At 54.1% G+C, this 25,510-nt stretch overlaps 1 protein-coding gene across 1 annotated transcript; it reads right to left on the reverse strand.

Annotated features, from left to right (window-relative positions):
• Positions 1 to 25,245, reverse strand: LOC140900465 (uncharacterized). Its single transcript, XM_073317790.1, has 12 exons — positions 25,177 to 25,245; positions 19,333 to 19,401; positions 17,856 to 17,915; positions 13,456 to 13,548; positions 12,128 to 12,300; positions 10,559 to 10,799; positions 9,330 to 9,522; positions 8,477 to 8,670; positions 5,650 to 5,741; positions 4,707 to 4,868; positions 2,573 to 2,762; positions 1 to 188 (listed from the first exon to the last, which is right to left on the reverse strand). Exons 2-12 carry the CDS (start codon positions 19,394 to 19,396, stop codon positions 1 to 3), a joined length of 1,650 nt encoding a protein of 549 aa, XP_073173891.1. The 5' UTR covers positions 19,397 to 19,401; positions 25,177 to 25,245.
• Between the last annotated feature and the right edge of the window lie 265 nt (positions 25,246 to 25,510).

The following is a 25,510-nucleotide window of genomic DNA, read 5'->3' on the forward strand; positions in this document are numbered from 1 at the left end:
TCAGGCCAGGATGGGGTACGTTGCAGCCATCGCCACCCCGCAGTTGTTGTCCCGCATGGACATGAGGATGTAGCCGTCGTTACCCCAGTAGGTGGACCAGGAGTTTTTGATGAGCCAATAGCTCTCCCCTTGCAGGACCCCGTAGCCCACGGCCAGCACCGCGTGGTTTAAGCTGCTGCTGGCATTCCCTACGACCGAGAGGAAAGGAGATTAGCAAAGGGGTTTCTCATGCTGCTATTAACCTGCTGCGATTACTTTCCTCCCTGGCATCCGGGCTCTTGCATTCCCAGGAGGCCAAAAGACAAGTCTCATGTAGAGAAACAGACTCAGCCACAGCAGCCCTGGAGTGGTCACGAGCAAGGACTCCCCATGGGGGCAGATCCATGGATACTAAGGCCCGTAGAGACCATTACGCCCATCTAGTCTGACCTCCTGCCTACCACAGCCCAGAGCGCCCCACTGAATGGTTTCTGCATCAGATGCCACGGGTTGGGACTCTCCCGAGACGTAGCTTCCTCCACGCCCCACAGTGTGAATCAAATGCCCTCCTGCAGGCAGCCTGGAGAGTTGTACAGTCAGGTCTATTTTATATGGGGCCGTGCCAAGAGGGAGGGGCGGTATCAACCGCCCGGCTAGTCTAGTTCTGCCAGGGAAGTTATTTGGGAAACCTAGGATGGACTATGATTGCCACCTGGTGGCAGAGCCCATGCAAAGCTCTTGCCAAGCTCTTAGTGCAGGGGGCTGGCGCATTGCATTGGAAGACCCCCGAGCATTGCTCCACTTATCAGGGATTCTTCAAGCATGAGAATGCAACACCTTCCTAAGTGCTGTCATGGGGAGGTTGGGGAGGGGCATGATTGGGGGCAAAGCTTGCAGAAGGGAGGCAGGAATCCTGGGGTGTCAGGCCATGGAAGCAGGGGCCCACCGTGACCGAAAGCACTGCTGTATTCCCCCCGTTCCCCCCGACACACTGTTGTGATCATCTTTATACAAAATATGCCCTGTCAGGTCTCATTTGAAAACTAACAACTTGCTGGTCAATAACATCCTGGTGAAAGATACGCAGCGACATTCTATGTAAGGTTATGAATTCCCCCTGCACAATGTTAGCGCATGTTCAAACCCCCACAGCCCTGCCTAGGCAAGAGTTGTTAAGCAGGTCTAGGCTAAACAAAGCAATGTGGGTTCACCTCAATGTACATGTAAGTAGTAAACAGGGTCCTGGGGCTGGAGACATAGCAAGTCTATATTTCAGCATGCACAGGGGAGAAGGAGCCACCTTCACCTGCAGATCCCAGGTCACCTTCTTTACTGTGTGAATAAACATGGCTTTGAGGGGGAAACCTCAAAAGAATCCACTCCAGAGGGTGAGTGGATTGCAAAAGTGAGGGGCAAAAACACCCCAGGGATCTCTTCCTCTCTCACACACATCTGAGATGACAAAGGAACCAGCACTTTGGCTCTGGGGGAGATCCTGACTTCAGAATTTGATCAGCATTGTCGCTGGAAACCTGCCGTAACGATTTTACCTTGAACCAAGCCTCACTTGCGACGTTTCAGCTACCAGACAGCGGTTTAGCTTTATTTCTCTCTTACCCATGTCTGACTTTCCCTCAAAACCTCCCTCTTTGTAGTTAAATAAATGTATTTTATTTTTAAACTAAACTAATCCAGGGCTGTGTTTAAACCAAACTATTTGGTAACTCCAGTTAATGTAGCAAATTGTTGAATACTGACCCCTTGGGGGACCAGTAATAGCTGAACAGTCCAGGAAAGGGCTGGGCCACACAGAAACACAAGTTTTGGGGAAAACCCTGGGATTGAGAGTGTGCTGGGGTCACCCTGTGAGTAGTAACCGAGGCTGGTGGAAGCCAGAGCATGGCTGGAGTGTTGCTCACAGGCTGCTGGGCTCAGAGTAGCTGGACCAGCGCGGCAGCCGTACACAGACACTCAGGGTGTGACCTGCCTGCTGTTTGTGAGCGGCCATGGCTGGGAGCTACCACAGCAAAGCATTGTGAGGTGCCCAAGGTTGCAGGGCAGGTGATGATGCAAGCCCTCATGGGGCTGGATTGCACCCCAGAATGGGACGCCCAGACCTTGGATTTCTAGGGTCTCTGCTGCCTCCCTTCACCATGCCTTTGGAGTGCCTGGTAGTGATCGGGGGGCCAGCCTGGCTCTGTGCTGTTTGGGCGCTCTTCATCCGGGGGAATGTCCTGCCATGCACGGAGGTGGCTCTGTACAGTTTCAGTTGGCACCAGCACCCCCAGGCTGGCAGTCATGTGTGGCCCCCAAGAGGCACTGGGAGAGGGAGGGGGTGCCCGAGTAGCAGAGAGCAGTGTGATGCACTAAAGGTCCACCCGGCTCATGGTGTTGGAGCCAGCAGAGAAAACCCTGGATGGAACAGAATAGCCTGGGACTCTCCTGCCCCACGGGGGTGTGCAGCCACCCTGTCTCCTGAGCAATCTGGGATCCAGCAGCCTCTGGCAAAGGGTTACCATGACACAGCCTCTCCTCCTAGCCATGCAAACTCGTCCCACCGGGAGCACCGCGCGCCTGGCAGGGCTGGACTCACCACACCGGGGTTCATAGTAGACACCGTTGGAGTAAAATATGAACGACTTGGCGGAGGCATCGATGCTGACGGCCACAGGGCCGTTCTTGAAGATGGCGGCTCTCAGGGCGGTGACGTCGCCGACCGGGACGTTGACGTAGCCCGTGATGTTGGCGAGGAGCTTAGACGAGTTGTAATGGCAATATCCGTTCTGGGAGGCAGGCGGGACACGGGAGTTTAACAGCAGTATGGTTTGAGTGTCCCCGTACAGCCAGAATGCTCACAGAGCAACCTCCATCCACCCCCTCACTGCGGCCAAGCCTGGATAAGAGCCAGAGGATGCCAGCTGATCCGTGATATGCCGCCAGCTCAAACCCAGCCAGCCAGACACTCTCCTGCCTGCTCAGCCCAGGGAGAACCAGCAGCAGTTGACTGGCTCATTAGCGGGACACCCCACAAGGCAAGGAGAAGAGTTCAGTGCATCTGTTAAGCCCTGGCATAGCTGGGACATGGGTGGTCAGGCCTAGCAGATAGGACCAGGAAGAAGGCTTGGTGGGAGTCAGGGCTCAAGCCAGGGGACAGAGCCAGAGGCAGAAAGCAGGAGTCAAGGTGAAGGTCAGAACCAGAGTCAGGAGTGTAGGCAGGGATTGCAGGCGGAGTTAAGGATCAGGAGCCAAGCCAGGAATCAGAGCCAAAGAACAGAGCCAAGGTCCAAATCAGGGACCAGAGCAGGGCCTGCGGTGGCAATAAGCCACAAGCTGCCAAGCTGCACAGACAGCTTCCTGGAACACCCTCCATGCTTAAATAGTGCACGTGGACCAATCAGAAGTGATGGTGGGTGCTGCGGTGCTTGTTCTCCCAGGGCTTATTCATTGCAACTCTGCCGGGCTGCTGAGAGCCACACCCATCCCCTGGCACTCTGCAGACCTGGGTTCTAGTCTTCCGGAGCCTTACAAGTCCCCTCTCGTCATTTAAGGAAAAGCCCTCGGGAGCCAGACGCTGTAGAGGGGCTGTACCGAGGGTTACAGTACTAAATGGGAGCCGTGGAGAAGAAACACTCGCAGGACTCAGAGGTGAGTGGAGCAGGTAGGTTTGCTTGGATCTGAGATTTCTGTAACAGGGACGAGAATTTTGCAGCGAGGGGAGACTTCAGGATCTTCAGAAGCAATTGCTTATCTATCAGTTCCTCCAAGGGTTTTATACCACTGCCCATCACACCTTCCATGTAAAATCAAAGCCCCTGCACATTGTCTAAAACTGGTTATAATGTCAAGGAAGAAATAAAGGCTCCCCCCGCTCCCATCTCTCTGGATCGGTGGTAGGAGAACGTAGCTAGTAAGTTGTATCACAAAGGACTGGGCTCCCTGAGATGTTAGCAAGACTAGCCCTGCAGCACCCCTCTCCTCCTGCAGCCCGAGCGCTAGGCGGCCCATCCACTCCACAGATAACTTCAGAACTCAGACTGCTAGTTCTGGACCACCTCCTGCCCTCATTGAAATCAATGATAAATCTCCCTTTGGCTTCAGTGGTGCAGGATCCACAATGAGCACCAGGAAATTCAGCCACCAGGAGCACATTCTAGTTAGATGCTGATTGGCATCATCGCCCGCTATCCCAGTGCCTAGCCTGGGCTCTGGGCCCTGTTATCTGCCCACAGGTATGAACCTCTGTCTGACCCCGCTAACATCTAGGGCATGCTGGAGGTTCATCTCATGCCAGGGCCCTGCACGGTGAGTGGAGGGATGGATTTCGACTTCTCTAGCCCCGTCAGAGCATTGGAGGCTGGTGAACAGAGGCTCACAATTTCCTTTGTCTGGCAGCCAGGGAGGAGCCAGCCCAGGACCATGCCTGAGACTCACCATCTGCACAATAGACATGCTGTGGGGTGGGAGTGGGGAGAGGGGGAATCAGCTGCTCCCAGGATCGCATCCCAGGCCACTTCCATCTTTGCTGGGCCCTGCACCAAGCTCTCCCGTCAGCAGCCCCAGCCCTTTGCCAAGGGAGCCCACAGTTCAGCGTCTGGCAGCCGGGGGCATTTCTCCGGGGCTCTCCGCATCACATCCCCACTCGGTGCAAGGGCACGCTGCTCGAGCAGGTAGAATAAATGCTCTCTGCGGCTCCCCTAGCAGGTGCCTAGAAAAGCAGCCCGACTCACCTGGCCCCTGTACGGCCCATAGGACTTGGCACTCGGTATGCCGCCGTGCTTCCTGACCCATTTAAAGGCCTGCCAAGGGAGGCCGCCGTCGCAGGCGTAGTTCCCGAAGCCCCAGGAGCAGTCCATCAGGGCTTGCTGAGAAAGGGGGGTCAGGCCTCCGGTCTGGGGAGGAGAGCGGGAGGGCAGGGTCGGGCACAGAGAACTCAAACCTGAACTTCACCATCCCCTTTACGACAAGGCTGACACATCACACACAGGCTCACCAAGACCACGTCCAGGGAGCTACTACATCCCCCCAATGGGCATGCTCTGGGGACCCCTTCCATGCTCTGGGGACCGCTCTCCCTCTATCCCTGGGCTGGGATACATGGCCCGCGGGAGCTGTGTCTCGGGTGAGCATCATCCCGTCAGTGATGCCGGTGCAGCCAGCCAGAGCTGCTCACGCTGGGGAGCTCCTGGGGCAGGACTCCAGGCAGAGTTACAGCCTGGGGCTGAAAGCAGGGACTCCCCCATCAGTAGCGGAAACTAATCTGCTCTGGAGGCTTTCGGCAAAGGGGAAGGAGGCCGCGGCTTGTGCTTAAGGCACTGGCCGGGCCCACAGCGGGTCTGGGTTTGATGCCTGGCTCGTTGTGTGGCCCCGGAAGTCACTTCTTCTCTCTGTACTTCACTTCCCCTTCAGTTACGTGGGGATAGCGATACTGCCCTTCTCCTACCCTCTGCCTTGTCTCTGCAGTGTGTCAGCTGAATTCAGGGGCTGTCTCTTACTGTGTGTGCGTACAGCTCCCAGCACAATGGGCCGTGATCTCAGCTGCGGCATCTCGGTGTTACCACAGTACATATGAGCGTTGAAAGACCACAACGGGGGGCGTCTTGGCTGCTCCACCCTGTGGTGTGATTCCTGCCCGTACAAGCTGAGGGTGTGACGAGGCAGCGGGGCTGTTACCTTGAGGAACAGGGCACCTTCTAATCCTCCTGTAGCAGCAAAGCTCCAGCAGGAGCCGCACAGAGCCTGGTCCTTCACTGGGGTCACCGCGCCTGTGGGAGAGAATAAGAAATGAGCCACTTGCAGTAGAGAACTCAGATCTTCCACATTTCAGCTCTCTGATCTCCCCGGCTCCTGAACGCCTGGAGCTACCATGCCACCTGGCCTCTGTACCACGAGAGGGCCATTCTTCTCTTCCCCTTTCCCCTAGCAATTGCCACTCGCTGCCCTTCTCCCCCACTCCAGGTGCCTCGCTACCCTGAAGAAATGCAGCATGAAGAGCGAGCGGCAAACTTTTGGGCCATCTTGCCGGAGAGCAGAGGCCCACGCACATGACTCGGTGGGTCATGAGCAGGAAGGAGGAGTCCAGTTTCCATCACACTCCTGGTACCAAGCTATCCCTCGTACTGCTGGATTCGTGGTTATTCCAGTGGGAAGCCAAAGTCAGAGTCAGAAAGGAGTCTAAGATGGTGCCAGTTACACCTTCCGGCCCTCTCAATGCGGGAGTGACGACTCGGGATACATTGACACTAGAGCTGGAGGGGTCATTTCCAACTCCAGGAGACACACCCACGCTAGCTTTGATCCAGCTAACCTGCTAAAACCAGCAGTGCCGGCCTGGTAGGACAAGTGGCAAGAGGTGCCAGCCACCCAAGTACGTACCTAGGGTCTCAGATGGGATCCGACCAGGGTGGCTAGCCGCGTCTGCCGCTACATTGCTAGCTTTAGCTTGCCAACGCGGGTTATGTCTACACCCCCAGCTGGTGGGCAGCCACACCCCCGGACAACCTACACCCTGTCAGACACTCACCCAGGAGCTGTGGCATCCAACAGCCTATGCTGGGTAACCTACATGCCAAGTGGCTGGCAGGGACAGCAGGAAAGACAGCTAGCAGGAGGGTTTGAATTAAAGTAACCTGCCCAGGGGATTCCTCTCTGAATTCAGGCCGTCTCTCCCCAGCCCAGCCAGCGCTGGTTAGTCTGAAGCCGTCCGACTAAAAGGACTGAAAGGGCCCCACACCCTGTCTCTTCTCCCCCCCCCGCGCTGACCTGGGAATTCGCCCTACTATTCCTGAGTGTTGGGAACTGGGAGTGATGCTCGTCGCTGCCCCCCTCTGTCGAGTTATGGTAGAACAACTTGTTCCAGGAGGAGCCCTACACCAGGGTCGCCATCTACAGAGCAACCCCCAGTTGGGATGGCCCTGCAGGCTCCCTGCCCTCAGCTCCCTCTGGGTTCTCTGCATTAACTGACTCCCAGAGCCAAGAGCTAAGCCCTGGCTCCCCCTTTCATGGGCTCTGATATACTACCCTCGGGAGCCCCACCCTTCTTCTCCCCAGCCCTCCTCTCAGGGGCTGTGCTGGTTCAGGCCAGCTGTAGCCTACAGCAGCTTCTCCTAGCTGGACCTCTCTTTGCTTAGCCCTCTTCCTCCCTGGCCAGGGAGGGGTCAGCAGGCAGGCAGCCCTGCTTCCCCAAGCTGGTGTCTCTCCCGCTGTGAGACAGAGGAGGCAGCAGATATCCTGCCTTCCTTCCCAGGGCTCATCTGGGTTGGCTGCAAGGGGGGAGCCCTGCCCATACCCCTGCTTCCCTCCAAGGCTCCGGGTCCTGGGTCCTTAAAGAGACAGACGATTCCCCTGGGACCTTCTTCCTCTCCTCCAGCACCCGCCTCAGCCCTTCCCTAGGCCTTTATCCGCCCAAGGAGTCCCAGGAAGCCTAGAGGGACATGCCATGGATTAGGGGCCAACTGACCCTTAGCCCTTTAAAGGGGACAGTCACCCTCTCCCAAGCTCCATCCAGGCCCCATCTAACAGGATGGCAGCTGAAAGGTGGGTTGTGGTGGGGTGAGACATGGCTAGGGCAGGCCAGAGTGGCTGTGCGGACTGGCAGCCAATCAGGGAGGGCCTGTGGGAGAGCCAATCAGGGCTGAGCAGGAGGCAGCCAATCAGGGCCAGGCTCAGCCATATATAAAGGCTGTGCAGCAGAAAAGCAGGGCAGTCTGTCTCAGACCTTCAAGGGAGAAGGTCCCTCTCCTGAGGGAAGGAGCCTAGCACCCTGGACAGCGCAGTGGTGGGCAGGCTTGGGGGAGCTGAGGAAAGCTCCAGCCCAGTACCTGTCAAGCTGTGGGCCCTGATTGGAGGGGCCTAGAGGGTGTGAGGGGCCAGAGAGGAATTGGCCCAGGGAGGATAGATGAGCGAGAGACAAGAAGGAGGGCAGGGAGGCTGCCACTAGAGGGTTCCTGGGCCGGGACCCAGAGTAGTGGGTGGGCCTGGGTCCCGGCCCCCCTTTCCTCTTGCATTGCACCTGGCTGATGAAGAGTGGCAGTGTTGGACTGCAATGTGCCCCAGATGTGAGGGGCTAGACTCCAAGTTGCAGTTAACCAGGAACCCCCTCTCTTCCCCCTCCGATGGACTAAGGGGCACTGTTGGAGGGCAGTGACCAGAAGCGGAAGTTGCCGAGCAGGGAGCACTGCGGGTCCAGATACCAATGGGGGAGCAGATGACAGACAGGACACCACTGGCAGAGGGTGCCCCACAGAGGACAGAACTAATTCCCAGACGTGACAGCGGGAGGTGCTGCGGTGGTGAGTCCTGACTCCGTCACATGGGTACAAAGCAGGGAGCCGCCCAAGACTCTAGCAGGCCTAAGGGCTGCATTTCAGCATCGCCTGGAGGCAGAGGGTGCTTCCCACTTGTCAGGGGACTGCGGGAGAACAAGGACTTTGCAGCCAGTCGGCGTGTGAAGCAGCCCTGGGGATGTGTGGTCAATGCTGACACAGGTGGCCTTCCTCACCATACAGCCTCCAGTCCAGGTTCTCAGGCAGGATGATGCCAGCGTACTGTGCCAGTGGGAACGGCTGCCCATTGTTGGGAGTTTGGTCCTGCAGCCTCCCCCGCAACACAGCCAACTCCTCTGGGGTGCGGTCGGCCAGGTGGTTCAGTGCCAGCTTGTAGGGCAGGTGGGCTCGATTCTTGGAGTGGACGTACCTGGGAGGGGATGGATGCCATGAAGAGAGTGGGAGCTGGGCAGCTCTGGCTGGTGGGCAGCCCTGGTGTACCCCGGGCACATCCCTGCAGCAGCACCTCACACGCACACTTAAATAACCGCCGTTTGGTGCTAGGTCAAGTGACAGTCGGGAGATGACTGCTCTGTGCTCCGAGACATGCATCTCCTCCCCTCTCGCTATGAAGCCAGCAGCTGACTGATGGCTAGATACTCAGGGCGTGATTCACATTTACACTGCCAGAAGGGTGAATGGCAGGGAGCCTTCATTCTAGTTAGGAGTGGGGAGCATGGGGCAGGGTAGGGAGCACAGCTGTCTCTGGCCGTCTCGGTTCTCTGTGAGTTCTCAGAAGAAGCGACGCAGGGCAGCGGGGTGGAGTTCTGGAGAGCTGGGTTCTAATCCATCCGGGGCAAGAAGAGGTTTCCTGCGCTGGCATCGGCCTGACACTGACATTATGGGAAGGGCCAGGATCAAATTAATCCCATGTTGCTCTGGGCTTGCCTGACTCTTCGGCACATCCAGGCTGGGTCAGAGGAACAAGGCTAATCTGGGATGACACATTCCCTGCCCCCCACCATTCCCTGCCCCCTCCCAGCATCCCAGGAGCCTGGCTACCTCGCCCCAATATCTGAGCTCCCGCACCTCATGTTGTGAATGAAGGTCTGTGCCCTGCGCTCGAGCTCCTTCTCGCTGCCGTACTCCTTCCTGTACTCCCGCCGGTAGTGATGGAACAGCTGATGGCCTCGATCCGCCTGCCTGCCCATGAAATCCCCCATGGGGTTGGCGAGGATATGATGCTCCACTCCGTCTCCTGGAGGAAACTCGCACTCCATGTCTAGGACCGAGCCGGAGGTTAGTGGGGAGGTTACAGCATGTGCCAGAAAGCCATTGCTCAGAGACACCAACCGGCAATCCCCCGGTATCTGTACCACCCCCTACTTGCAATATCTCAGATCCCACAACCCAGCTGCCAAGAATTCATAGAGCACCGCACGTCAGCCTGAAACAAACCCTTTGTTCCTTGCCCAGAGCGAAATCCACCAGAGAAGCTCAGCATGCCAGCTTTAGCCCATGGGTCAGTGAGAAGCGGTTCAGACAACGTGTCTGCAGGGGGTCAACAAGCCACAGGCTCCCCTCTGGACCAGGGCCCCTGGACGTGCTAGCATGAAGATTGCTGCTCATTGGTGTGAATCCAGATCTCCCTGCCTTTATCTAAGCGCTGGCTGGGCCACATTTCAGGGTCTATTTAACAGGAAACCTCCATCCACTCTTGCCCCAACACACACTTAACGCAGGGACAAACTGGCACAAATCCAGAGTGACACCATCGTTCTAGTGGGACTCAGCTGATCTCTGGGGTAAATGCACACAGCCCCAGACCAGGGGCCTGCCCTGCTCCCACCCAGTTGGCAGGGCATAGTTGCATGGGGAAGGTGGGTGCGTGGGAATGTTGGACTGAATGGTTCCTCAGGGGGCCTGAATCTGCTGGTACCAGCATTAGCTGGGGCACATGCCGTGAAAGGATTAACCAGCCATATGTTTCCACGTCTCTGATCAATGCAAACCCCTGGAGATTTAGCAGCAGCCAACAGGATCACGTGGAGACTTGGCCACTCCTGATTGACTCACTACACTGTGATGGTTTTCCCTGGTCTGCAGGAGTGAAGCCAGTGGGCTCACGTTCCCAGTGCAGCTCCTGGCCATGTTTTGGGGCTACTTCTGGCAGCGTCCTGGCTCAGAGATCCCGGCCCTGGGTCCCCACAGGACTCAGGGCACATACCTCCCTGCTCAGGCTCGGGAGCTCTGGCTGTGGAATTTCCCCAGCTAAGCACTTCTACAGCATGGAGGGAGGAGGGAGAACTGCCACTCACTGCTTGGGAGGTCCAAGACCCCGGCTGGGTAGCTGTGGGTGAAGCCGCTGTAGTCTATCTTGCACTTGTCGTAGTGGGAGTCCAGCAGGCTGTTGAAGCCCTGCATCTCGTAGTGGACGGGCACGGGGCCGTCGGCGGAGCTGGCCACCCATAAAGTGTAGACGTTCTCCTTCTGGCCCCAGTAGGACACGTTCTGCCACACGGTGCAGAGCTGCCCTTTGTAGAACTCCTCCCGCACGGGCTGGGGAGGGGACATTGCAGTCAGTACCGTGTTGTCTTAAGGCAGCGTTTCTCAAACTGGGGGTCCTGACCCAAAAGGGGGTCGCGAGATCACAAAAAATACTGCGATCGCCTTTAGGCCCTTTGCTAGGGTTCCCATATTTCAAGTTCCCAACTAGAGGACACTGCTGGGGAGAAGGGGAGCTGGAGGGGGAGGGTGGGTACAGCAGCTGCTGCTCTCCAGCCGCCCAGCTCCCAAGAGAGCGCAGAAGGAAGGGTGGCAAAACCAAAGCACACATTTGTTCATATTTCAAAAATGAAAACTGAATGTCCAGGACGATTTCAGGGCCTGCCTCAGTTTCCTGGAGCTGCCATTGAAAAAACAGCGTGCTTCCAAACAGCAGCACTTCTTGCAGTACGTGTCCAGATACTTAGTTGTGTATAGTTGTATAAAGCCACAATCCTTGGACAATGTTATGACGATTGCCCCAATCACTGGAAAAGGCTCCCCGCTCCCCAAGCTGTACCCTGTTGTCTATTTCCCCCCCACCCCTGAAAACGTGTTTCTTAAATGTCCCCATATTTATTCCTGAAAACTCTGGCTTTCCGCTCTTGGAAAGGCTTCGGGGCCTTCGGCAGTGGGCGCCTGACGCACAGAACGTTGGCTGCAACCAGGCACGGGGCACGGCTCTGCCGATGCACCTCCAGCCTGTCCCTCAGCAGTGCTAGCCTTGGCTCCCACAGAGGAGCTGCCAGTCCCGCCCGCTTTGGGATGGGCGTTCCACGGGCGCTGCCAGCTGTGCCCTCGGCTTCCCGGCCAGGCGGAACCGACCCTCCAGAGAGTGGCTCGCCTGGGTGGAATGTTATTTCACCAGCAGCTGCGGTGCCTGGGGGAGGGAATGGGGTTCAGTCTCCCCCGCAACCCCGATTCGGGGCTATGCATTCCTTAAAGGAGCAGCAGCAGCAACTGGGAAGCTGCTTTCCACCCAGGTGCACTAGGGGAATGCCAGGCGTCAGCCCCTCCGCACCTTCCCCCCAGGCAGGACCGTGGCAAAGGATACTGGGAGCGCTGGAGGGACTAGACGCAGGCTTGTCCCCTGCATTCAGCTTCTTCTGAGCCCCCAGGAAATGGACACAGGAGAGGAGCACGTATGAGGGGTGGCTGGGCTCCTGGTTCAGACTTAGCCGGGTCTAACGAGCTTTGGGGAGATGCCATTTCCTACAAGAAGCCTTGGTGGGGTGGGGGCTGCCCAGCTAAACCAGGAAGCCACCCAGGCCAAAGGAATCCATTCGCTGTGAACCAAAGGCCCGACCGACTGGCGTTTCCTCCTGCCTTTTGCCAGGCCTCACCTTGAAGCCGTCCAGCCTGGGGAGGACGCTCTGTGGATAGATACGCTTCCTGGGGCTGCCGCTGATCCGGAAGCACTTCTGGACGTTCAGCTCCAGCTCGGTGGTCTCTGGGGTGATCTTGTAGAGGGCACCAAACAGCCTCTCTGCCCCATATTGGAAGGTGATCACTTGCCCTAGGAGGCAGGGAAGAGATGCGGGAAGGGCAAGACATTTCATGGGCCCAGCGAGGGAAGGGGAGAAACCGCCAGGGTCTTAGCCTCTCCCTGAGCAGGCTGAGAAGGGGGAATGGTACCAAGGGTTTAACTCTCAAGCTGAGAAGCGTCACTGTCCGTAGCTTTTTACACCCACCTGGGGCAGATCCCGGGGAGATGGGGAAGCAGCCCTAGGAGCTGGTGTGATGCTGAACTCCCTGCAGCCAGTCCATAGCCACGATGGGCCTGGCTGCCCCGTTATCCCCTCTGTGCCCAGCCATGCCAGGCTGAGCAGCAGAGGGAAAGCGAGGGCTGAGCACCAGACTGTGGGGAGCTGGGTGTTCCCCTGCCAGGGAGACAACAGACCAGGAGCAGCGGAAGTGCTCTAAAAATGTGTTTGTGGGGGGGCCATAGGTGCCTGAACTATGGCCCTGCCCCCTGCTGCCCTCCAAGACCCCCCACACACACTGCCCATGCCCCCCGAGGCCCTGTTCCTGCACCGCCTCTTCCCTGCACCCCACTCATTCCTTTTTGCCCCCTCCCCCTTGTTGTTTGCCCTTATGGCCAGTAAAAAGGGGGGGCATGGCCCTGTGCTCCCCCTTCCCTGCCCCTGCTTCTGGCACCCCTGCAACTGACCCACCTGGAGCAACTTACACCCTCTACCACCTAGGGTGCATTGCAGCCCCTCCAGCTCACACCCATTTGCAGAGGTGGAACATGCACCCCCTCCTTGCACTCAGCCCTCTGCATGGGGGGGGACGACTCCCGCTCACACCCCAAGGGGGCCAGGAGAAAGAGGAGCCAAGGGAACACTGAACAGCTGTGGGAATGTAGGGCCCCTCTCTGCTAGCTCATTCCTTCCCCCACTGCTCAGAGGATCCCCTGACCCAAAGCGCAGTGAGGTAAATGGACAGGCTCCCGCTGGGCTCTGGATCAGGCCCCAAGTCGCAGCAAGTCGAATCAGGCTACCCTCGTTCGTGGAGTGGGATGTGGGGGCACGTCAGGCTGAGGGGTGGGGTTTTCCTGGGGCTCCTTTACAGCATTCAATACGTCACCTCCGAGTTTGGCCCCAATGGTGGGAACTGGCCCTGCCCCCTGGTGAGGAGCGGAGAGAGACCAGGTGCCCAGCACGCCTACCCTGGTAGTACTGGATCCGGCTCTTCTCTCCCGTCAGGTTGTACCAGGCTTCGAAGGGCTCCTGGATTTCAGCGAACGGCAGGTCGATAACCCCTGCAGGCCACCAGAACAGGAGCCAGATGAGCCCAAGTCTATGCCATTGAGACAGAGGGCCGAGGCCTAGTCTCTAGTATGGATTCACCGTACAGACGTGGGATGAGCTCAGCCATGCCCAATTCAAGCCATGTGCGGCGCCGCCCTCTGGGCACACCAAGGGCACTGGGGCCAGCTCCCTGTAATGGACGTTAACCCAGGACAGAATTCCCCTTCTGCCCCATTTCACACCCACAGGAGTCCGGCCTCCATCACCGAGAGCTCCCAGAGATGCAGATTTGTGCACCCGGCTGCTCCCTGTGTTCTGAGCTACAGACGAGCAGCGCAACGAGACCCAGGCCGCTCCATGCGCCCCCCTCGGAAAATGCACTGTGACCCCACAGCGAAAGCAGCCACCGAGCAGCCTGGCCTAACAGAGAGGAAATTAGGCCAAGCCACTTCACTGTCCTTGGCATTGCCGCTCCTTCCCATCCCAGAACCTCTCGCCACGAATCTGCTCGGTGGTGATTTCCTCCTTGCACTCTCCAGAGGCCGGGTTATGCCAGTTTCACTGTTCGGACACTGAAAAGTGATGCCCTCATCAGAGACAACAGACAAGGGGGAAGTTTTACTCCTGCGAGCTACAATGTTAATTTAATGAGCGATCCAGAGCCAGAGTGGTGCAAAGTGACCCGAAAGTTGCCCCTCAGGGAGGAGCTGAGGATTCCCTGGGTGAAGGGAAACCCTGGACTGGCAGCCCCTCCTGGCTCCACCCCCTGATTCTGGCACAGGGCTGGTTGGGAGCAGGGAGAGAATGGGGGTAGAGCATGACGCCCTCACTGATTTCTGGTTGACGGGAGACAGTTCTAGCTGATGAAAGTCACAGCAGCCACAGGGGCCAATTCATCCCCCAGCTGGCTTAGAGTATGTCTACACTGCGGCTGGAGGTGTAATTTCCAGGCTTAGAGTATGTATACACACCAGCTTCGATCAGGCTTGTGTACTGAAAACAGCCGGGTCACCGCGGCAGCACGGGCTAGCTGCCCAAGTGCCATCCTGGCCAGGATCCTAGGTACGTGAGGCAGCTCGCCTGGGCCACTGTCCACGCCGCTGTGGCTACTTTGCTACTTTTAGGGTGCTACCTCGACCACAGCTAGCAGGTTTGGGGGGGAGGGATAGCTCAGTGGTTTGAGCATTGGCCTACTAAACCCAGGGTTGTGAGTTCAATCCTTGAGGGGGCCATTTGGGATCTGAGGCAAAAATTCAGGACTGGTCCTGCTTTGAGCAGGGGGTTGGATGAGATGACCTCCTGAGGTCCCTTCCAACCCTGATCTTCGATGATTCTATGATTCTAAGTGTACGTCTGCCTGAGCAGGAAATTACGCCTTCTGCTGCTCCTAGAGATGCCCTGGCCACCTCCCCTGGCCCTTAGCCACACTGAGCGGGAGCGAAGGATAGGCCAGGATGGTGAAAGGGGAATGCATGCAGGAGGGGAGCCTTCTGGGAAAGGCTGTTCCCGCAGCCACGTCAGCCGAGCTGGTTTGCTGCAGTCTGGGCTAAGGGCAAGATAAAGACCCTTTTCTGGCTGGCCGTGACCGGGGCTGTTTTGGAACAAGGAGCCAGCAAACAGGTCCCAGCTGTCCCTCGGATTGTGTAAACAACAGAACCACCCTCCGGTCTCCTAGACGGCTCCAGCGGCTTACGGGGCTGCTTTTCTGTCTCTTCCGCCCCCGCCCCCCGTTCCTTCCCATTCTCTGCACTGATTGTGTTTTTCCTCTTAACAAGAGACACTGGGCGTGTGGCCTAGAGCCTTGGCAACACCCCCTGGAGCTTCAGTCTCACCCAGGAGCCTAGGCCGGGGTACTGAACAGCGCTGGACACGTGCCCATTCCTGGGAAGTGTTTTAAATGAACAAAAGGACTTCCCAGTAATTGTAATATACAGTAACTGCCTCCCTCTAACGGGGAGGCAGTGTGGGCTAATGGCTAAAGCATGGGAGTGGGACTCAGGAGACCTGGCTTCTATTCCCAGTTCTGCCACTGGCCTGATGGGTGACCTTGGGCAAATCATGCTGCCCCCTCTGGGCCTCAGTTTCCGCATCTGTCAAATGGGGATAATGATCCTGATTCTCCTTTGTAAAGCACTTTGAGATCTGATGATGATAAGAGCTAGGTATTAATTAATTATTATTATTAACTGCCGAATGGACACCAGTGAGTCTGAGGAGCTAGCTGGACAGGCTAGTCCTGCCATCACCTGTACCTATCACTTAGGCTGATGGCCATGTGGGGGAGACAGCTTGACAGACAGAATCATTAAGACAGTCCCCTGCCCTGCCGTGGGGGAGTTGGGGACTCAGTCAGGGGCCAGAGCCTTGCACCCAAGGGGCTCTGTGTGGGCGCATGGGTCCAGCGGCACAGATCCAGCTGCATGCCTGAAGCCTAGGAGCTGTATTGCAAACACAATGCTTACAACACCACGCAGTCTCCATCGGGGACTCAGGCTTGAGATGCACTGGGAGACAGAGCAGGCAGAGAGTTGGTTTGTTAACATGCTTACTAGGGATGAGGCTCTTCTGCTTCCTTTCCCTTCCCATATGGTGTCTGTCTGTCTGTCTGTCTGTGGCTGAGAATGGTGGGAAAGGATTTGATTCTATCTAGATATTGATGCAGACGCCAGCCCATAGAATCTCCACTAAAAACAGCAATGGATTCATCCCCACAACCCCCCTGGAAAGTACCATCATCCCTGTTTCACAGATGGGGAAACCGAGGCACAGAGCGACGCAGCGACTTGCCCAAGGTCACACAGGGAGAGCCACAATTGAACCCATGAGTCCCACCCCAGTGCATTAAGCACAAGACATGTCCTCCCACTATGGCCGAAGAAGAGTTGAAGTGCTAAGAGATGACCGGCTGGTCTCTGTTAAGTCCGACAGTGATGGCCCAGAACATTCCCTTTTGCCATAGCAGTACTCCTGTATCTGGGGAGAGTAGGGTGACCAGATGTCCCGATTTTATAGACACAGTCCTGATATTTGGGGCTTTTTCTTATATAGGCTCCTGTCATAACTATAAAAGGAAGGGTAACCACCTTTCTGTCCACAGTGCTATAAAATCCCTCCTGGCCAGAGGCAAAACCCTTTCACCTGTAAAGGGTTAAGAAGACAACCTTGCTGGCACCTGACCAAAATGACCAATGAGGAGACAAGATACTTTCAAAGCTGGAGGGGGGCGGAACAAAAGGTCTGTCTGTCTGTGTGATGCTTTTGCCAGGAACAGATCAGGAACGCAGCTCAGAACTCCGGTAAAAAGTTAGTAAGTAATCTAGCTAGAAATGCGTTAGATTTCTTTTGTTTAATGGCCGGTAAAATAGCTGTGCTGGGTGGAATGTATATTCCTGTTTTTGTGTCTTTTTGTAACTTAAGGTTTTGCCTAGAGGGATTCTCTATGTTTTGAATCTGATTACCCTGTAAGTTATTTACCATCCTGATTTTACAGAGGTGATTCTTTTACTTCAATTAAAAGTCTTCTTTTAAGAACCTGATTGCTTTTTTATTGTTCTTAAGATCCAAGGGTTTGGGTCTGTGTTCACCTGTACAAATTGGTGAGGATTTTTATCAAGCCTTCCCCAGGAAAGGTGGTGTAGGGTTTGGGGGGATATTTTTGAGGGAAGACGTCTCCAAGTGGGCTCTTTCCCTGTTCTTTGTTTAACACGCTTGGTGGTGGCAGCATAGGGTTCAAGGACAAGGCAAAGTTTGTACCTTAGGGAAGTTTTTAACCTAAGCTGGTAAGAATAAGCCAAGGGGGTCTTTCATGCAGGTCCCCACATCTGTACCCTAGAGTTCAGCGTTGGGGAGGGACCTTGACAACTCCTATTATCCCCCCACCCTCTGTTCTGATTTTTCACCCTTGGTATCTGGTCACCCTAGGGGGGAAGGGAGATTGCTGGAGGACACTAGCTGTTTTTATAAGGGATGTTTTTAATCTCTCTGGTTAACATTAAGGCCTGTTGAGCCCCAAGGAGGCTCCAAGCCGTGGGGCCTGCATGTGCTCAATTTCCTCATCTGCTTAGTGGGGACAAGCCTAGCTCCCCACTAACCAGAGCAGCTGAGCAGTTTAATTCAGCAAGTACAACACCTTACGATCCACGGATCAGAGGTGCCAGGTCAGGGCTCAGGATTATCCCGAGTGTTTCCTAACACAGGGCAGGGCAGCGCTCTTTCCGTGGTCGAGGTGTCACCAGGAGGTGCTCGCACCACAGCCATCTGCCGGAGGGAGAGCATGCTGCGATACAGAGCCCGACCAAAGAGTACCAGGCCCACTCACCTGAGACGTGGTAGACGTTGCCAAAATCAGGGACCACCCATCCAGATGTCCACCCGGCTCCTGTAAAACAATGATCAGCTGATTTCTCGGCATCGGACATTTCCCTCCCCAAACCCAGCCGAAGGGGCAAGGAGACAGGGAACCTTTCCAGACTAGAGTGCATTGCAATCAGCTACCCACCTACCTAGAGTTCAGCAGGGCAGTTAAGGAAGAGCCGGTCTTTAATCACATGATCCCACGGAAATCCCATTGGGGGTACTCGGGTGCTTAATGTCAGGCATGTGCTTAAATGCCTTGCTGACTCGGGGCCCTACCGGGAATGGGGAAGATCAGTTGTGCCAACCCAAGATGGGTTTGGTTACACTCAAAGCCCTTTGTTTTCAGCATTTGCTGATTTTCCCCCTAAAACTCCCATAGTTTTGAAAAAGCCACAATTTGGGTTCTACCGATTTTCACCCAAATTTTGGCTTTTTGGGAACCAGGGAATTTTTTGCTTGGGAAGTGGCTGGAGTCAGGAGAAGATGCACATACTCTTCTGCTGGTACCTTCAGCGCAGCCCCACGGCTCAGAGCCCTGTCTGCTTCCCCAGCCAGCCAGAACCTTGTCAGGACCAAGCACCCCCACCTCCTGCCCTTCCTTTTCAATTTTTCACCAAGTCTCACCCATTATTTACATTTAGGAATAAACACTGAAAAACTCCCAGGCTATTTCAAACCAAATAAACTGCGAAAATGAGGGGCTTAGGGATACCCCCCGTAAACCCATCCCAGCTCCTGGGGTAGCATCACACCATTGTGGGTACAGCAACATAGATCTGGCATGGGTAGCGTTTTGCAGCGCGGATAGGCCAGGATAACTCTGCAATAACAAGAGCTGCGATCTTAACGGGGGCTAAAAGAGCAGTGCGGACACCGCTGCTCGGGTTTGACCTCGAGTCCAAGTCCGGGTTGACCCGTTGGTTTTAACTGGAGCTGCTAACCCGGGCCGCTGTGACTTTGCTGCTGTTTTAACCCGAATTAGCGCACCCCCGTTAAGTACACAGCGGGGAGCTAGACTGTACACACCTGGAGCTAGACTGTTCTCAGTGGTAGCTGATGACAGAACAAGGAGTAATGGTCTCAAGTTGCAGTGGGGGAGGTTTAGGTTGGATATTAGGAAAACTTTTTCACTAGGAGGGTGATGAAACACTGGAATGCGTTACCTAGGGAGGTGGTGGAATCTCCTTCCTTAGAAGTTTTTAAGGTCAGGCTTGACAAAGCCCTGGCTGGGATGATTTAACTGGGAATTGGTCCTGCTTCGAGCAGGGGGTTGGACTAGATGACCTCCTGAGGTCCCTTCCAACCCTGATATTTTATGATTCTATGATTTTGTTTTGCAGCAAAGACCAGCTCTAAGGTGCTCTGGACAAAACCTCCTGGGGACCACAGGTGTGTGCGGTGGCTGTGTGCACGCGTGTGTGTGCACACATTATACTCACCGCTCAAAAGGCAAAATGCAGGCAACAGAAGAGAGGCCATTTTCTTCCAGAAGAGAGTTTCCATCAGGTCTGGGAGTAGGGAAAAGGGCCAGAAATTAATCACATGAATCATCTCTCTGGGGAAGCTCATCTGGTCCCTGCATTTCCATCAGCATCTGGCCACAGAGTCTGCTGCATCTTCTCTAGCCCGCATCACGACCAGGTATTCTACACCTATGGGCCTTGTAAAGCATTTTCTAAGCCAGGAAGAGAACATAGCTCAGCGGACTTGCCTGACAGAGCAAGGAGTGGTTGCATTTCCATCCCAGCATGCTTTGCAGGCCAGTTTTGCGTGGTTATGCCCTCACAGGTGAAATGCAGCCACCCCTGGGGCGGGGCAGGGCATGCCAGCTGCTTGACAGCTTGTAGCAACATGAATGGCAGTTTCAGGGCAGAACCAGAAGAAGGATCCTGTGTGGAGCTGACATTGCCAGGGGATTTAGGAAGGCGGAAGGGAATTAACCACATTGGGATGTGACTGGGGCTCTGGGGACATCCTGACCACTTGGGAAAGAGCCACCAGGGTATGACATCCACAAGGGGGCAGTGTCCTCATTCAGTGTCTCAGCTAGAAACAGCAAAGCACCACACATAAGGGGAGAACACCCCCTACTGAGCACCCTGCCCTTTCAGCACAGCACCCCCTAGAGCCATGCTGGGGCATTGGGGTCACTCTGCCTGCAAGGGGAGGACCCCATACCGAACCCCCGTCCCCACTCCCTGCAGCACTGCACATTGTACTGGTATACCTTATTCCAGCCCCCCTAAGCGAAACAAGTGTGTGCATTGAAACTGTGCAAACACAACAAGCTATCACTTTAACAGTAAGAGGTTTCCAGGGCCTGCTTGCAAGCTATGGGTCTCTGTAGGGAAGTGTGCGATCTGGGGCTTGAGCAGTCAGTCTGCAAAGGGTCAGCCTAGAGCAAAGTGGGGTGAGTTGTGCCTCTCTGCTTTAGGACTGATATCAGGCTAACTGGTCTAGTGTCACTCAGGTCATACAGCTTGTCTTTTCTGATATTGGCACAACATTAGTACTCTTCCAGTCTTCTGGAATTTCCCAGGAACAAAGATCTCCTTAGCCAACTCTTTTAGGATTCCTGGGTCCAAGTTATTAGGGCCTGCTGATGAGCTGGAACAAGGTAGTTCATCAATCCTCATGATATGAATACATCATCCTGCTTCTTTCCAAATACAAAACAGAAATATTTACTGAACCCTTCCTGCATTATTATTAACAATTTTACTATCTCCATCTAGTAATATGCCTATACTCTATACCATTGTTGGGATTTTTTAGTTCAGAATATTCTTTTAAAACTCCTTATTTTCCTTATCCCTGCCAGACATGGATTTTCTGTGATGTCTTTAGCTTCCCTTATCAATTTTCTACACATCATAACTTCTCATTTACATTGATTGCTATGTCCTCTTTCTTCCGTATATCATATGTTGTTGTTTTTTTTAATTTCTAAATGCTGCCTCCACTTCAGCACGGAACCAGAATGGACTTTTGACCAAAGTTGTCCTCTTTCTTGATCTGGTAGCATGGCTTTTTTGTCCATCTAATAAAATCTTCATAAAGAAGTCTCAATTTTCATTCACATTTTTCTTTCTAATTTTTTCTCCCAATCAATTTCACTCAAAATGTTCCCCATCTTTGAGAGATCAGCCCTCTTGAAGCACCAAGTGCATATATTATGGGTTGGGCCTGCCCTCTGTGTGTCCATAGTGAAATAATCAGGTCACGATCACTGGTCCCTAGGCAACCACCATCACTCAGTTCCATGACTGATTAATCTTGATCTGCCATAGTGAGGACCAACATAGTTACCTCATGTTGGGTGCAATATGTCCTGCAATCAATATAAATCTACCATTTTTAATACCTGGAATGAGGTTTTATCGCCAGCTGCATGAGAGCTCCAGCCTATGTCTCCCACATAGAACTGCCCCATTATAACAACACTTCAGCCAACATATTAAACACCCATCTGTAAGGAGTAACTCATCCTGCTCTCTGGTTTGATTCGGTAACCTGTAACAGACCCCATCCCTGGTTTTGTTTGTTAGCATGTGGATCCACATGCATGCAAGATCCTGTAGTTCTGAGTTAGCAATAAAACTAACACAGGTTATGGGGGCTTTAATGGAGAGTGCCAACTGCACAAACCCACCTATTTTACCCACTCTCTTCTTCCTGAACAGGTTATAACCAATCAGGTGGGTTCTCCCACCAGGTTTCAGTAATGCCAAGTATATAAATGTTTTCCTCATCAATGAGAATGTCTAATTCCTCCTACTTGTTACACAGACTCCTAGCATTGGTATAGAAGCAATTGAAAAATCTCTTTTCACGTTTTTGCCACATCAATTCAAGTTGGTCAGGACATCGTGAGTTTGAGTTTTGTACAGCATTAGCCTTATGAGCACCCTCCCCTTTGCACTGGTGGTTTAATGCCCTCAGAGCAGTTCCAGCTAGTCTCCAACAGAGAAGATTAGTCCCCCTAGTTGTGAGATGCAGACCATCCTGTTTGTACAGCCCTCTTTCCCACTGGAATGTGGCCCAGTGTTCCACAAAACCAAAACCTTCAGCCTCACACTGGTCATGCAGCCAACAGCTCACCTCCAGCATTTTCTGCCTTCTCTCGCTCATTGGACCAGTAGGATCTCAGAGAAGATCATCTGGCCTTTCCTTTCCTTCTGCTCCCTTCCAAGTGCCTGAGGTCTTCTATAATATGTGTAGTTCTGTGTGATGCCATATCATCATCAGTGGAGACAACTTCATAATCCCACCCAATGTTATGGTTACATCTCGTATCTTCACTGCGGGGAGATAGCACACTGCCCTATTGTCCTTGTCTCCATGGCTGAATTCTCCATCCGCTCTTCTTAATAGAGTCACCAATTGTTTACATTCTTAGGATGGTAGAAGAACCTGGCTTGGTTGCTGTTTATTTCAAACTGCAATGACACCCTTCAGGTATGTCCCCTGTAGCTTTCTATTCCATTCCTCCAGAGACACGTTCTTCCGCAGTTGACTTGTTGAATATCTGAAGATGTTTTGATACTTCTAGTCAGGTTGAATGCCTCCTGGCTCTTTCCCCTCTTGGTCACAAACAGCCTGTCTACCTCTTTGGTTCCTACTATATCCAATTCCTTTATCACTGATCCTTCCCCTTGTGGCATCTGTGAAAATGATTTCCAACTCTGGTTGTCTAAGAAGTCTTCGTTGTTTTGCAACTTATGCTTCCTGACCATGTGTCTTCTCCTCCAGTACGGCCACCAGCTTGCACTTCATATACCTGGTATCTATTCTGTCTTCTGGCAGAAAGGAAAACATAGCACGTCCAAGGTAGGTCCCAGCACTTGTTCTCTCCTCATCCATATCTGCTCCCTGGTGGAGAGCTATACTTAAAACAGGAATCACACTCCCTTCGAAACTCAGACTGTTTGCCACTCCCGTTCACGTCACCTCACTTATATACTAAACCTCAAGGCTCAGCTCCCTCCCTCGCCAACAGGAGCGAATAACTCCTCAGACTCCCAACATGGCTCCAAGCCAGAGGTCCCAGGGACAAGGGCCTCACTGAAACACAAACAGACCTTTGCATCAGGCTAGTTCAGGGGGCCTGCAGCCCATTCCCAGAACCCCCCACGGAGAACAACCAGCCAGCACATGGGACAAACACAACACTCTCCAAGTCCCCACCCTCTGCAGACATGGGCTCCCCAGCTTAACCCCCTGAAACGTCCAGATTTGCTGCTCCTGGGACCCTGCTGAAGGGAAGGGCTGGTGACATGGGCCACAGGTTTTCCACAAAGAAAATGTTGCAAGCCAGGGAGGTCCATGTCTCAGAGACATCAGAACAGCTTCACAGCTGCGGGGACATATCACTGAGACTTGTTTCGTCACATACCAGCCAGTCAAAACCCAGTTCCTTATTCAAACTCTCAACACAAAATGGAATTGAGGGGTGGGTGCGTGTGTGACATTTTGCAGCATGTTATTCAAGAATGAAGCTTCAGGGCAGCGAGTGGCAATTCCCAGCTCCTTCGGAAGAGCCTGATGGCTGCAGGGAGGTGTCAATTAGGGTGACTCATGCTTTATTTTGTTACCTACAAGCAGGGCACCCAGAGGATTCAGGGGGCCAGGGGCAAAGCGATTTCGGAGGCCCTTTAATTAATTAAGCACCTTTTTAATTTTTACTCACCCAGCAGCGCTCTGGGTCTTCGGTGGCGGGTCCTTCACTCGCTCCAGGTGCATTCGGTGGCACTGAAGGACCCGCTGCCGAGGTGCCGCCGAAGACCCGGAGCGCTGCCCCGTCAGGAGAAGTGAGTAGAAGGGCCGCAGTGGGTGGTGCCTTTTCTGTGATCGCTCCCCCTGTTCGCTCCACCTAGCTACGCCACTGGCCCTTCCATAAAACAAAAGTTGCAATACTATCCAATACTATATTCTCATGGGGGCAAATAGCCCCACTTGCCCCCCCCCCCCCGCGGGTGGCCCTGCGTACAAGCCATAAAAGCCCAGCGCTTTACTTGAGTATGTAATTCGTAAATAATTAAGTAATTCGTCATTTAAATGTTTCTCTCATTCAATCACATGGCTTGATGAAATGTTATCTTATGCGGCTGTATCTGTAAATCATTTGGGCCTTTGACTAAGGAACTGGGAACCAGGAATAAGGAGCTGGTACCATGAAAAAAGAGCTGGTACCACGAATAAGGAACTGGGAATAAGGAACCATCTTCAGCCTTCTTGCAGACGTCTGTAATGTAGACCAGGCCTAAGACCCTTTATCTGGGTCTCTTCTCTGCCTCTATTTCCGTCCACACCCTGGTTACAGCCAGTGAGCCAATCCTGATGTAATCATACCATTCTGAGCACACAGTTTCAGGGCAATGGGGAACTAGCCAGCAAGGCTCTGATGATCAGGGTATGTCTGAAAATAAATTTCCCCTCGCAAAGCCATGAATAGAACCCAGGAGTCCTGATTCCCTGCTCCAACAGACAAGGCTAGACCCCAAGAGTCCTGACTCCTAGCCCCCTGCCACTGTAACCAACTAGACCCCCACCTCTCTCCTAGAACTAGGAATAGAGCCCAGAGTCCTGACTCCCAGATCCCTCTGCTCTAAGCAAAACACCATGCTCCCTCTATGAACAGTCATTTAATCAGACATGTTCTGAATCTACCCTTTAGGACCTCATACCACTTGACAACCTCCTATTGGTTGAATGTTTCAAGCAGTAGAGAACTGCAGCCATCTCAGGGCTGGGGCACGCCTGCTGTTTAACGGCTCAGAGCGATGTTACCCTGCAGTTTTCGGTCCCCATACCCACAGTTTACACTCGGACTCTTCTGGGCAGAGGCTGTCTCTCATCCTGTGTTTGGGAAGCCCCCAGTGTATTATCACTGCTAGCAGAAGTTACTATGAGACAGCGTGGTCCAGTGGCTAAAACACTGCACTGGGACTCATGGCTCCTGGAGCTGCCCTAGGCCGGCTGTAAGAGAGTGGGCACATTGTGTCCCCTCTCTGTGCCTCAGTTTCCCCTTCCGCCTTACGTCTACTTCGATTTTAACTCTTTAGGGTAGGGACCGTCTCTCACTGTGCCTGTGCAGAGCCTGGCAAAACAGGGCCCTGGTCTCAGGTGGGGCAGGGACTGGCCCAATGGGGCCCTGATCTCAGTCGGAGCTACACGCGCAATAACTTATCACCATTTCGCCTACTTTTGGTGATTTAGGGAATCGAAGAATCATAGTCCCCAGACATGGGTTTTGCCCCCAAATAAAGATGAGTGGCTCTTACCTGGGTCCTGGGTCCTAGGTCTGGGTTAGCAGCTGGGAATGTGGTCTGATCCCACCGCTGACACTAACCAGCGGGGCAGAGTGGTTAAGGTGGATAACAGGTAATCATATTCATCTATATCTGTGGCAATAGCCTCTGCACTGTGAGTGGCTGGTGGCTCAGGAGAGGAAAGGGAACCAGAATAGAGACGTCCGGGCTCTTAACGGCAACTTACTTGCTGTTTAGATGGCAATAAGGTTCAATGGTTAGAATGACTGGGAGTCAGGATTCCTGGGTTTCATGCCCACTGCCGGGAGGTGGGGTCTAGTGGGTTAGAGAGGGGGGTGCTGGGACT

The sequence above is a fragment of the Lepidochelys kempii genome, chromosome 19 (assembly GCF_965140265.1).
Source record: "Lepidochelys kempii isolate rLepKem1 chromosome 19, rLepKem1.hap2, whole genome shotgun sequence".
Lineage (NCBI taxonomy): Eukaryota > Metazoa > Chordata > Testudines > Cheloniidae > Lepidochelys > Lepidochelys kempii.

Bases quoted from the DNA above. Each gene is read 5' to 3' on its own strand.
- LOC140900465 (XM_073317790.1), bottom strand. From the start codon at position 19,396: ATGGAAACTCTCTTCTGGAAGAAAATGGCCTCTCTTCTGTTGCCTGCA. The intron at 4,869-5,649 runs GTAACAGCCCCG...TCTCCTCCCCAG, and splicing joins AAGGTGCCCTGTTCCTCAAG to ACCGGAGGCCTGACCCCCCT. The intron at 2,763-4,706 runs GTGAGTCGGGCT...CCTGCCTCCCAG, and splicing joins ATGGGCCGTACAGGGGCCAG to AACGGATATTGCCATTACAA.